The following is a 12184-nucleotide window of genomic DNA, read 5'->3' on the forward strand; positions in this document are numbered from 1 at the left end:
AATCCAATCCAACTCATTATATTATAACCAAAAGAATATATTCCCGTATTCGATTCATTTAAGTGAGAGAAGAGAATTTTCTCTTCTACATATTCGCACTTTGTTTATCGTCTTTATTATAAATTCTACTTGGAGAAACTTCGATACAAATTAAGAGAATGCGGAACAAACCCGTGCAACCGAACTATGCATTACGTCGTTGGTATTCGAGTTTAATGCGCGTAACATGTAGAAAGCGAGTAATGATTTGTCGTAGACTTTACTTGGGTATTTAGTAAGGTGGACTATTAACGAGGAACGCATTTATCAAGGCGAATATTCTTGTGTTGCGTGCTGGAAATTCGGTTTTTGGAATCTGACATAAAAACAAAGCGGTCAGTGGCCATCGGAGAAGTAAAATATATAAAAAAAAATAAGGAAAAAAAAGTACGAGAAGAAAGAGGGGAGAAAAACAAAGCGGACGAAAAACGAGGGACTATAGATGCCATTAATCAGTCATCGTACCCTTCGGTGGTACCACATTAAACTGCACGTCATTCCAGTGGGTCAGCGTTTTCAATAACTTAAACTCCGTTCCTCCCCGACTGCAGTGACTGGTGGCAACTATATAACACAGAGCGGGACACACGATTTGTCACTGTCAAGGACGTCACAGTCGCGCGTGGCGCGGAGGCGAAACGAAAGAGTCGCCACGTAGAAGGTCAGCGTGAGTCTCTCCCTCTCGACTTCAAACCTTAACTCGGGTCGGTCCTGTAATTTCAGTTGGACTGGACTTTACACCATAATTTTCGTATACCGTTCCATTTGTGACAAAAATTCCATAAAAGAGCACTATAAGTAAGAGAGTAAGGGAATCATTTCAGCTACATTCCCCTAGTGTAGGGGTGAAAGAGGCGTATACCCGTGTCCCTTTGTTAGTAAGGTTTGTACTCCCCCCTGCCTTTCTTGGCTAGCGACAATAGCATGGAGTCGGCCATGTTTAATAGTAGTTTCGACGGCGCAGTCCGTGGCCGAGCTACACCGTTATTATCCGCTGTGTATTTTGGCTGCGATGGGAGAAGAGCCGAAGAACGAGAGGAGAAGCTGGCGAAGAGAAGAGGAAAGAAGAAAAAAAAAAGAAGAAGAAGAAGGCAGCAAGAGAAAGAGTGCTTAATTTTACGTGAAAGAGAGAAAGGGGAGGGTGGACCACCTGCCTGAGGATAGGGCAAGCGGGTGGCCGAGTTCCCACACATTTCAGAAGACAAGATGATAGTGTCATGTTAAGAGAAAATGACAGAGAGAGAAAAAGTTGTTCCGAAGTCTTATAGAGCGTGTTCGCGATTGTTGCTGCATTGTTAGTCTAGATGGAAGGTTTCCTGCTACTTTGGCTTGTTAACCGTACGCCTTACTTAATAATAATAATGTATAAAGGCATTAACTTCTGCAGATTTCTGCCCTTTGTACGAACTCCCCCATCCAGCTTGCAGTTGGACGGGGTGGCGAGTTTGACGCGCTGCAATATAGTGACGTGTCAATGTCGATGTTGGATATGTCGAGACGAGAGGAAGAAGCTATCTCGGGAATCTTATGACATATTAGATGCTCTTCTTCTCAAACACCAAACACCATTGTTACGGTTTACAAAGTTGTGTGACGAAGAATTCTACGTATTGTCCTCCCCCGTTTTTAGTTTATTCCGGAATGGGATGTGAAAAGTGGCATTTAAAGTGTGCAAGAGTAATCGTTGGATTTGTGTGAGAGCTTGTGGGGAATTTGTCGGTATGTGTTTTTAAGGGAAGCCAGCGTTGTTGTTTTCCTAATTCGCAATATCAGAAACGAACGTTGAAGACACCTCTAAGACATACAGACGAAATTAACGACTTCTGCCCCCTCCGCAACACTCACTCGGAGAAGAACAAAAACCATAGGACGATCTATATTCAAACGTTGATGCCGGGAGGGCTGGAGGGTTAATTGTTCCCCCCGCTCCTTCATCTCAACACACGGAAAGGACGGAAGAGATATTAATGAACGGTCCTTGCGAACTGGCAAGGTGTGAATTTGGCAAAGTCGTTATCTCGATGCTTACGGGAAGGAAGCGAACGGGGCGGGATGAAAAAACAGAAATCAGGAGGCAGGGGGGACGCAAATTAAAAACGGCCCTCTTTGCAAAAAGTAGGGAGTGTAGCTCTCTGCAGAGAGTACCTCGGGCAGATGTCTTGTTCCCAGGGTAGCGCCGATAATTAGAGATACATCAAGTTAAAAGTTTGTTAAGAACAACACGCGCTTAGCCGCCCATTCTGCATTCGAACGAGGGAACGAGGGGGGTAAAGGCGAGAGACGAAATGAATGGTGGGAAAAAAATTGAAACTAGGATGGAAGTGATAGATAGAGGGTCCGATCCCTCTTCCTGTCTATGCCAAAGCGCTGCACAGTTCGTTAGAAAAACTCATTATCGGAGGCGTTTACAAATTAGAAAGTTTTTTCCCCACCTTATGACGTCACGCGAGTGGTAGGGTTAAGAAAACGAAACAAAATTTTCCGAATTTTGTCTTCCTCCCCCTTTCCGTCAGGTAACGAACGGAGAGATTTTAAGAGGGGCAAAAAACCCGGACAGGGTAATTAAACAAGGCAAGCTGCACAAGCGTCTAGTGTTTGGGTAATTAGATTTGGAGTTTTCCTCCTCCGGATTCTTTCCTCCAAATCCGTTAATGTCGGACTGTTGTTTAATTATTGTTTTCGAACGGCAAAGATCGCCAATTTTTCTTTTCTTATGGAAAAACTTTCCACCGAGAAATTTGAATAAAAATCTTCTCTCCAAACTTTTCAACTATCCGACTTAATCTACTGCTTAACACCCAAGTTTCTTTTCTTTTTTTCTTTATCTAAGTTGCCATCAACCTGTTGGAAATCCGTTGCCCATTGATTTTCCAGCTTATCTACCCACTTTGCTCCCTTTGCCAAGTTGATAAAATACTAGAGAAACGGACAGGATCCGTCCAACACGGGTTTAAACGTCGTTGTATTGGGATATAAGAAGCTTAATTACGGGATAGAAGACGGCAAATCACATTACCGAGCTTCGACGTTACAACTGGAAAGAACAATATTTATAATTGCACCACATCGAACCTAAACTGAAATATGTACAAGCTCTATCTACTCTCGGGGCAATTGTTACCGTACGTAAAATCATAGACCGTCCGACAACTTTTGGGACATTCCTATCCCCAACCATATCGCCTTAACTGGATTAGGCGGTTGGGTTCTCTTAACCCTCCACCCCCCAGTTCTCTTAATCGGGTTATGGAGGGGCACAGATCAACAAAGCGTCAGTTTCTAATCAGGTTGCAAGCTGTGAACAAATAGTGCTACAGTCTTATGTCCTTAGAGACTTGGCTGTTTGCTGGGCGACGTGTGTACACGCCTTCCTTGTTCGGTGGTGGGCATTAAAGTTAAGGGGAACGGAACATCCCTCATTGAAACAGTCTCGTAGATAATCTTTGCTACCTTTTCTTTGTTTTAACTTTTTTTTCCCTTCGCTACTTTGTAAGCATTCTGTCTTCAAAAACACCCAATTTTACAAACTTTCGATTCTTTCGTGTGTTTTGATTTTTTTCTAACACGACATAGAACAGGATAAGCTAAATAAACACCAGCTTAGGGCCTTCCTTACCGGTTTATACCTTAGGGCCTCGCATTTTTTTACATTTGTTAGAGGAGTAGGGCCCGTTATATTCTGTAATTCTAACTCGAGAGCGAAGAAATTAAGCATTTAAATTAATATAAAACTCTGTATATATTAGATGAAAAACGCGTAAAACATTTTTATATAAATTAAACCGGAAAGCTTAAATTCGAATTTAAAAATATATTTTTAATTAATAACAACGATGAAAAGTTATCGCCTTATAGTAAAGATATCATTACAATTTATGGATAAATCTCCTGTTGGAGTGTATATAACTAATTCCAGGAAAGAAAGTCAGCATATCAAAAAGCTTTCGTACTTCGTCACTTAATAGATTGACTCGACCCGAACTCTCGGAATGTACTGTGCGTGTTTGGGTTGGGTGGGAGAGAAATCACGGAACATTAGGTTCTATTCTTCTCGTCTAGACGGTCACGGTACAATTAATTACTGTTAATTACCTAATTACTGAATCTAGGAAGGAGGGATTTTGCGCTACCTCCTCCCCACACACAGACGCACACACACACACACACACACAGAGAGACACAAACACATACACACACACACAGAGACGAGTTCGTAAGCAGCTAGTCGAAGCGGAGTTTCTCCATTAGTTCTGCTTCTCTGAGCTCGACAATTTGGGAAAGGGACTCAGGGTCACCATATTGATCGGGCCCTGAACCGAACGAACGTCTCGAATATTTCGAGGGCCCGTTTTTTCTTCGAATTATTAAAGATACAATCGACAAAGGTTCGAAGCTTTATCGACCTTATTGTTTATTGGAACTGCTATTTCCACCTGATTCTTAACTTCTACTAACTGCTGATGAAGACATTGCCCAAGAAGAAAATGTCTGCTCTCTGCAATGATTGATGTTTGTAACTTGACCGATACCACCTGGATCTGGGTTCACTAAACTCGCTAAAGCTGCTCCTATGTGGTTTCGACGTTAAGTTTCCTTATATATATATATATATATTTTTTTTTCCTTATTTTCCTCTTCCATATTTCCTAATTTCGCGTTGATTATTATAAATTTGGGCCATATTTTTTTTTAAAAAAAATAACTTAACACCATCTTTCTGTAGAATTTACTAAGCCAGCTTAGATTAAAAACTGGCTGACACTCCAAACAATTAACTATCTGGATAAGAGATAAAAGGCTAATTTATGCAAAACACACTACCGGCAATTATAAACCTTATCTAAAGTAAACAAAAATATTGATTGAAACATCATAAATATTATTTAAAAACCCGATTAATAACGTCATAAAAATCACTTTAATTTAACAGTAAAGCCATCTTTCGAAGGTTATCCTGCGCCTGGCCACACCGTTAATTGTTTTAAGTCTTTCCTCCCAACTAAACCTTCTCGTCAGTTTAAAAAAAAAATCAAAAAAAAATAAACATTTAATCAACCATTTAATGTTTCAAATATGTCCTTTCAATAAAAAACAAACAAAATTATTAACTAATAGAGAACCTCACCTCCAGTATTTGTAGCTGAACACCAAGGGGATGCTGACTTACCTGTAAAGAAAGCATTCAAGAAAACAGTTGTGATTTTCTTAATAAAGTGTTGTCTAAGGCTATCTGTTGTTAGGCCTGTCATTCTCTCTCTCTCTTTTTATATATATTATTATTTTACACTATCATAAATAATTTATTTTTTAAGAAAAATCACCAACCAAGAACTGCTTACCGTAACAAGTGCTACTGAGGAGAGAAAAAAAAACAGTGAAAAAAAAACGCTTAAAATAACTTGGCAACCGTACAAAATAATAGAAATTGTTAGGTTATAAATGAAAACTTAAGTTATTATTTAATTATTTAAAAAAAAATACAGGCATACATGCACACACACACAAGCGTATTGTACGTATAAAACTATACTTACAGGCTATATAAATATATAATTTATATATTAAATGACTTACCTATTGATGCATGCAAGTTGAAAGATTAAAATTTATTTAAATTAATGAATTTTTTTGTGTTTTTAGAAGCCATTTTGAACTGGTTATATAAGAAAATATATACACTGTATAATGTATATCTAAGTAAAGAAAAATCAGGAATAGGCTTCTAGAAACGTATAAAAAAAATAAAAGGAGAGATTTTTCGTGTTAAAAGATCGTTTTAGAGTGTTTATATTTGTTTTATTTCATCGAAAACGAAAGGAGAAGTTGAAAAAAAGTATATATATATTTTTTAAAGGAGCCGGAGATTTGATTAGAAAGTCTTTTAAGAATTGAAGATTATTGTCTGTTATTTACAAAAATTTGTCATTCAAAGTAGTTTATTTGATTGGAATTGAATGAAACTTAACAAATCGAAATTGAATTTCGAGTTATTCGCTTATAATTTGCATATAAAAAGACAAATTAACAGAATTTTCGCAGAGTGTAGGCCTAATTCGAAGCATTAAAAAGCATACGTGTATTCGTTTATACAGGGAAGATGGGGATTAGAAACGATTCTGTTATACCGTAGGAAAGTTATGAACGATTAAAAACAAGTAAAAGCCTCAAAATAATAATCTCTTTTATCCTTTTTTTTTATATATATATATAAGAAAACAGTGTGAGACTGCATGTAAGCGCGTGATATCTTTTCAATCACATTCACAAATCTAGACAAACAACCTTTGCAAATCCTCAAAACGTAGCATCCTCCAGCATCCTTCTATAGCTTGATTCTCTTTAACTGTCACCGTTAATGACGTTTATTTTGTAAGGAGTTGTATTTTATCGTTTTTTCATGTTGCGAGTTCGGAAATACGCAGATCGAATTCAACGTTATTCCAACTGTCAGCCGAAGGTGGGACATTTCGGGATTATGGAGACATTTCTGGTTCCGATAGATAAGTCCGTTGACAGTGACGGGTATATAACGTTTGTTGCTGTCACACGTGTCCAGAGATGGCATTGACGACAGCCAAAGAATGTAGTCCGCCGTTTTGAATTTATTTCCTTGCACCCTACTCTGACCATTCTTGTCTCTCTCTCTCTCTCTCTCTCTCTTTCTCTCTCGGATTCGCTCTGCTCGCTCGCTCTGCTGGGATTTGCGCTGGCAAATGCAAACAAATGAAACCCTCTAATACATTAAATAGTGGTCACTTAGTTTATATACGCGATTAGGAAACAATTACATGCGATGTTCGAGTTTACGAGCGTTAAATCTGTCGAGGATAATTCAAGAATTTTTGCAAAACGGGAGCATCCCTAAATAGAGATGAGGATGAGTTTTATTCGTTTTTCTGAATGGATTTGTGCGTAAAATTCAATCAGTTTTTGCGAAAATTGCTTGAGAAAATCTCTATATTCGGCCTCTCTTTTCCTCTTCCTCTCAATAAACACGAATCAATCTTTTAATTATAAAACGATTCGATTCAATTATTCAATCACAGGCCTACTTAAATAACCGTTTTCATTAATAAAAAAAAAGAAATATAATGGATGTATTTAAGTAAAATATCGGAGGAAATTCTACATATTCAAACACGCCGATCAGATATCAGTAAATCTAGATTCTCCATCGTTTATATCGCATATTTGCCTATCGCCATTGATGCAGTGTAGCGTTGACTTTCTCCAGCGCTTAAGGCCATTGTAACTCTTAAATATTTTGAATATTTTATAAAATAAAATAGATATAAAAAAAAAAAAATACGAGATGTTTATCTTCGTTTTATGAACTTGTAATTATAGTATATATGAGACGTGGCAATAAACACAACAAAAAGAACAACTGTTTGTGCCGAGGTGTATTTGTGGTAATTACATAGGAACAGGGGGTGTAAGATAGGGGGTTTGTTTCCCCAGCAACTGTCGTCAAGTTTTGCTCAGCCCAGCTGGTGTAGGTAGCTGGTGGAAGAGGGTACAAACTGACTCACGCATGGAACAGTCTACTTCCCATTTTAGGGGCGATTAACTCAATATATACATATATATATATATATATACATATATACAGTAAATATGCAGTTGTGATTTAAAAAATTTCCTGATCGATCTAGTTCGATTTAAGAAAGGGAGTATTTAATTCCGGTATTATTATAGTAAACCATTCATGCATCGATAGAATTTTGAAATTATTTAAGTTCGGAATTTTGTTGTTTTTTTATATATATATATATATTTTTTATTTTCCTTTAAACATAATTCATCGGTATNATTACAATTTAAGTCATAGAAAGATTTGTATGCACTAAAAGAAGTTCGTATATAATTTATTTTTTAAAAAATTCTATAACATTTAAAGTATATTAGCAACAGAATTTAGTGAAATTAAAAGAAAAGTAAAAATTTAGGGGAGGAAAAAATAAAAAAATAAAAATTTGTAAGGCTAATGATCTTCATTTACACTTTATCAGTTAGTGAGTTTGAGGTATTCAAGAAAATTAATTAAAATTCGAAACAAAATTAGCAACGCATTCCACAACGTATTCCGAACCGAATCTATTCGTTTTATAATGTTTATAAAGAATCTTTCTTATGATAATTAGCTGCAGTTGGTCGTTTAAGTAATTAAAACAAACGGAGATTATTATTTCTAGCTTAATTGGCCATAGATCAAAAATTTCGTCTAAAATTCTTTGATTGCCCTCTTACCGAGTTCTATTATAAGGGATTAATGTGAAGATTATAGATCTATATTTTCTTTTGTTTCTTCTTTTATTTTTATTTTATTTTATTTTTATCTTTTTGTTCTTTGATGCGGGTGCTTGGTACAGATTAGCGACAGGTGGCCCTTAGAGAGCAAGAACGAATGAAATGTAGTCCCTAAACTGTTATGTCCACTTCTATATCGAATTTCGGCGTTAAAAACCTTTAATTTCACTTAAATAATGTGAAAAAAATGTTATAAATTTTAATTTAGTTACGTGTATTTTTCGCTTCTACAATGTTTAATTTCAATTTTTATCCCTTTATCGGTGAAATTTAGTCTGTAAAATATGCTTCTGTATCATATTTTACTGCTAGAAAAGATCTGTATTTTCGCTTAAATAATGTGGAAAGAGTTTTAGATTTCGATACGTTAAGTGTTTTTTTCACTTCTATAAAGTTAAATTTCGCTTTTACTTACCCGAAATTGGCTCTCTACGAATGAAATTTGGTACTCTAAACTGTTATACCCGCTTCTACGTTACGTTTTGTCGCTAAAAATTTTTAATTCTATTAAAATAATGCCGAAAAAAATTGTAAATTTTAATTCGCGAAGTAAATTTTTACTTCTATAAGGTTAAATTTCACTTTTTGTCATTCGAATTTGGCCTTTTAGGGATGAAATTAGGTCACTAAAACCCATTCCGCATGAACTTGTACTGCTAAAAATTCTGTATTTTCGATTAAATAATGTTGAAAAAATTACAGATTTCGATTCGTTGAGCTTATTTTCACTTCAATAAAGTTAAACTTTACGTTTACTCGCCCGAAATCGGCCGTTTACGCGTGAAATTCGGTCTCTAAAACCCATTTCTACATCGACTTTACTTCCGAGAACAGTTGCGCGTTATAAATTCATGGGGTCCGACTAATTTGAATCAAAGGGCCCCACATACTGTATTGTATTACAGTGTGGCCTTTTGTTTTCTTTGGGGTAAGTTTTTGTGGAGAATTTCCCGTTATCCCCGTTGGTTTTTTTTTTAAACATGGCCTCTGGAGGAGGGTTAAGTTGTGCACTGCGCTATACCGGCAATCTACGGTCGCAGATATGGCCCAAATTTAAATTTCTATATTCTTACTACAATAGTGAGTTTATAAAAGATTGGTTTGTGGCCTCCTCTTAGTGGGTGATTTCAGACAATTGTCCTTCTTTCCCATAGAATAACGAGCCACTGTCCAAGAAAACCCGCATTTTCGCTAGAATTTCGTACATTTCGATACATTTTGCTGCAATTTCAAAAAAACTAGACCTATAAATTCCCACTGTCGTCCATCTGTCTGTCTATCTGTTGTCTGTACTTCCTTAATCTTAGATAGACGAAAGTCGAGACTAGCTATGGAAAGGTTAGTGGCAAGAGGCCCCGATTAAATATATACGAACTTCCGATCCAAACCGGAAATCACGTGATTTCAGTTCAAATATTCCCCCCAAAAGGAGTTAGTTAGATGACCGGCACTACTCTACTGCTAACAGGGAAAGTATGATTTACAGGGGCAAGACAATGCTAATACGAGATGGAGAGCATATATTTTAAATGAAATAAATTTTTAAAAAATTGCCAGTAAAGTAATATTCCCGGGTTAGAAACTTAATTTCGTTTGTGTTCGTAAGAAATTAGAGCGATTTTCGATGCGAAAGAGAGAGAGAGAGAGAGATTTTCCACATTGCAAGAGCGAAGAAAAGATGAGGGAGATTGATATCCCACATAGAATATCTGTTAAAAATCTACAAGCCAACTGACTTTCATCGATTAAAAAGTTTTCAAAAACCTTTGGGAGCAATTGCATTTTTGTGATTTAAAGAAAAAAAAAAAAAAGATAGAAGAACATTCTGTCGAGCGAAAGGAATCTTTTGACTTTTTCACACACAGGAGCAATTCCTTCCGTTAAACTTCACAAACAAATTAACTCATTATCAACAAAATGGTGAGATTGGATTTTTATTTTTTATTTTTTCTTTATTTTCTCCTAGGTTTTTTTTTCTTCTTTCCTCTTTTCCTTTACCCTCTTCTATTCGATATGCGTTATAATTCTTTTCTGTTATTATTGTGTGAGATTTCTCTTCAGCTAAATTAGTTGTTAGTCATTATAGAAACAAGCGAAGAATCGTTGAAAGTCTTGTAATTAACACAACAGCGGCGGTAGTTCGCCTCTCAATCGTCAGGTGGCGCTGTATGACTGCCCGGAAGGGAAAAACAATCGGTGCTGTGGTGAATAATGGCCAGCTTTTTTATTCACTTAACCACTAGAGAAATTAAGAATGGCGCTTTTTTTTTTCTGGCACAGATGGTACCAACTGTTGACGTGACTCTTCTTTCTCGAATCTGTGACGTCATTGGCAGTCGAAGGCTCCCTCCCCCCTTATAAGAAAGTTACTTTTTTCGCTTCAATTAGAAAATGATTCCAATGAAGCAAATTATAAATTCTGTTTGATAAAATTGGAAAATTTACTTTTCTATCCCTTCCCGGCCTTCTGCTCTTCTAGCAAAACTTTTCCATAATTTTTCTTCCGCATCACTTGTGTAAAAGTTATTTTATTTTATTTATTTATTTACTTTTTCTTCTTCTTCTTCTTCTTCTTTTTTTGTAAATAAAATAAATTAAATTTCGCTTCTTCTTAAATATTAATTCGAAAATTATTATTATATTTTTTTTAAACTGGATTTTTATTGTAGAAGTTGAGAAGAGAAAAATTTTAATTTCGGGACGTCATCGCATCTCGTTTGAAATTAACCAATCGGAACCCATCAGAAATCAACCAATTGAAACCGAACGGGTTAATATACTCATAACCGGAAGTGACGTCGCTTCTTTAAGTGACAAATAGTAGAAGAAGAGACAGAAGAGGGGTGGAGAGAGAGAGAGAGAAAAAACTTTTTCTATATTTCGTCGAATAAGTCGGGAAGAATTTTTATTTTATTTTTATTTTATTTTTTATTTTTTATTTTTTATTTCTTCCTCCTTTTTTGGAGTTGTGGGGGATGAAGTTTTTCTCTTTTTAAATTTTGTGATTGGCTAAGCCTGAAATTAAAGCCCATTCTCCTTATCTCGGTCTAGTAAGGGGTGGTTAGTGGGAGGAATGGTCCCCGGAGATGCCGAGGACAATTTCACACCCGACCGGGCGTCTACTCTCTTTTCTGTCCCATCCTGTAGCAGCAGCCCCAATCGATGCGGGTCCGATACCAACGACCAGGTGGACTAGCTACTCTCTACCTGCCTGATAACCACTCTTCCTGGAAACTTTACCCATGCAAATCATTTATCATCTCCTTGGCTAAGAAAATCTTCGGGCAATTCTAATAAATTTTAATATCAAAATATTGAAAACTTGTTGCTACCGTTTTCTACCCTCATTTACTCTATCTGGGGCCTTAAATTTCAATTAAATCTTCCTCCTTTCCGTCTCTTTCATCCCTCGTTTCTAATTTTTTTTTTAAAAAAGTCTCTTTACCCTCGAAGGCCCTCTCTTTTCATCTCTTTTATGGACAGAAGCGTAGAACTGTGAATTAAGCTTAGTTTAACTCGAATCCATGAGGGAACACGTGATCATATTTTAAATAGAAGAGAACAAAAGGAGTAATCTATGAGAGCGAACATGAGGGCTCTGCTCCAGAGGAGATACGGGGCATAGAAGTCCTCCTCCCGTTCACCATGAATGAGTAGAGGGATCGCGTTATAGCTTAAATTTGCCTATAGGAAGGCTCCGTTTAAGGACGAGTAACTCCATTAAAATTAAGTACCAGGCTAATTTAGCCTTAAACTAGACCATTTAAATGTTATAATTTACTTTACGTTTGGAAATTTATTCGTGTTTTTTTTTTCTTTCTTTTTAAATCCCGAT

The 12184-nt window shown here is 36.4% G+C and overlaps 1 protein-coding gene across 3 annotated transcripts in view; it reads right to left on the reverse strand.

Moving 5' to 3' along the window:
• LOC111624536 (hepatocyte nuclear factor 6-like) overlaps positions 1–12184 on the reverse strand; it is a 55816-nt gene that overhangs the window by 19753 nt on the left and 23879 nt on the right. For 2 of the 3 annotated variants that reach the window (XM_023367403.1, XM_023367404.1), the window contains exon 2: positions 5165–5206. The exons of the other annotated variant lie outside the window; for it this stretch is intronic. In XM_023367403.1, coding sequence (XP_023223171.1) covers positions 5165–5206 — 42 coding nt within the window. The remainder of the gene's footprint in view (positions 1–5164; positions 5207–12184) is intronic. 3 annotated transcript variants of the gene reach the window in all.

Source organism: Centruroides sculpturatus, unplaced genomic scaffold, assembly GCF_000671375.1.
Source record: "Centruroides sculpturatus isolate CEXI.00-Female unplaced genomic scaffold, Cexi_2.0 scaffold360, whole genome shotgun sequence".
In the NCBI taxonomy this organism is placed as follows: Eukaryota; Metazoa; Arthropoda; class Arachnida; order Scorpiones; family Buthidae; genus Centruroides; species Centruroides sculpturatus.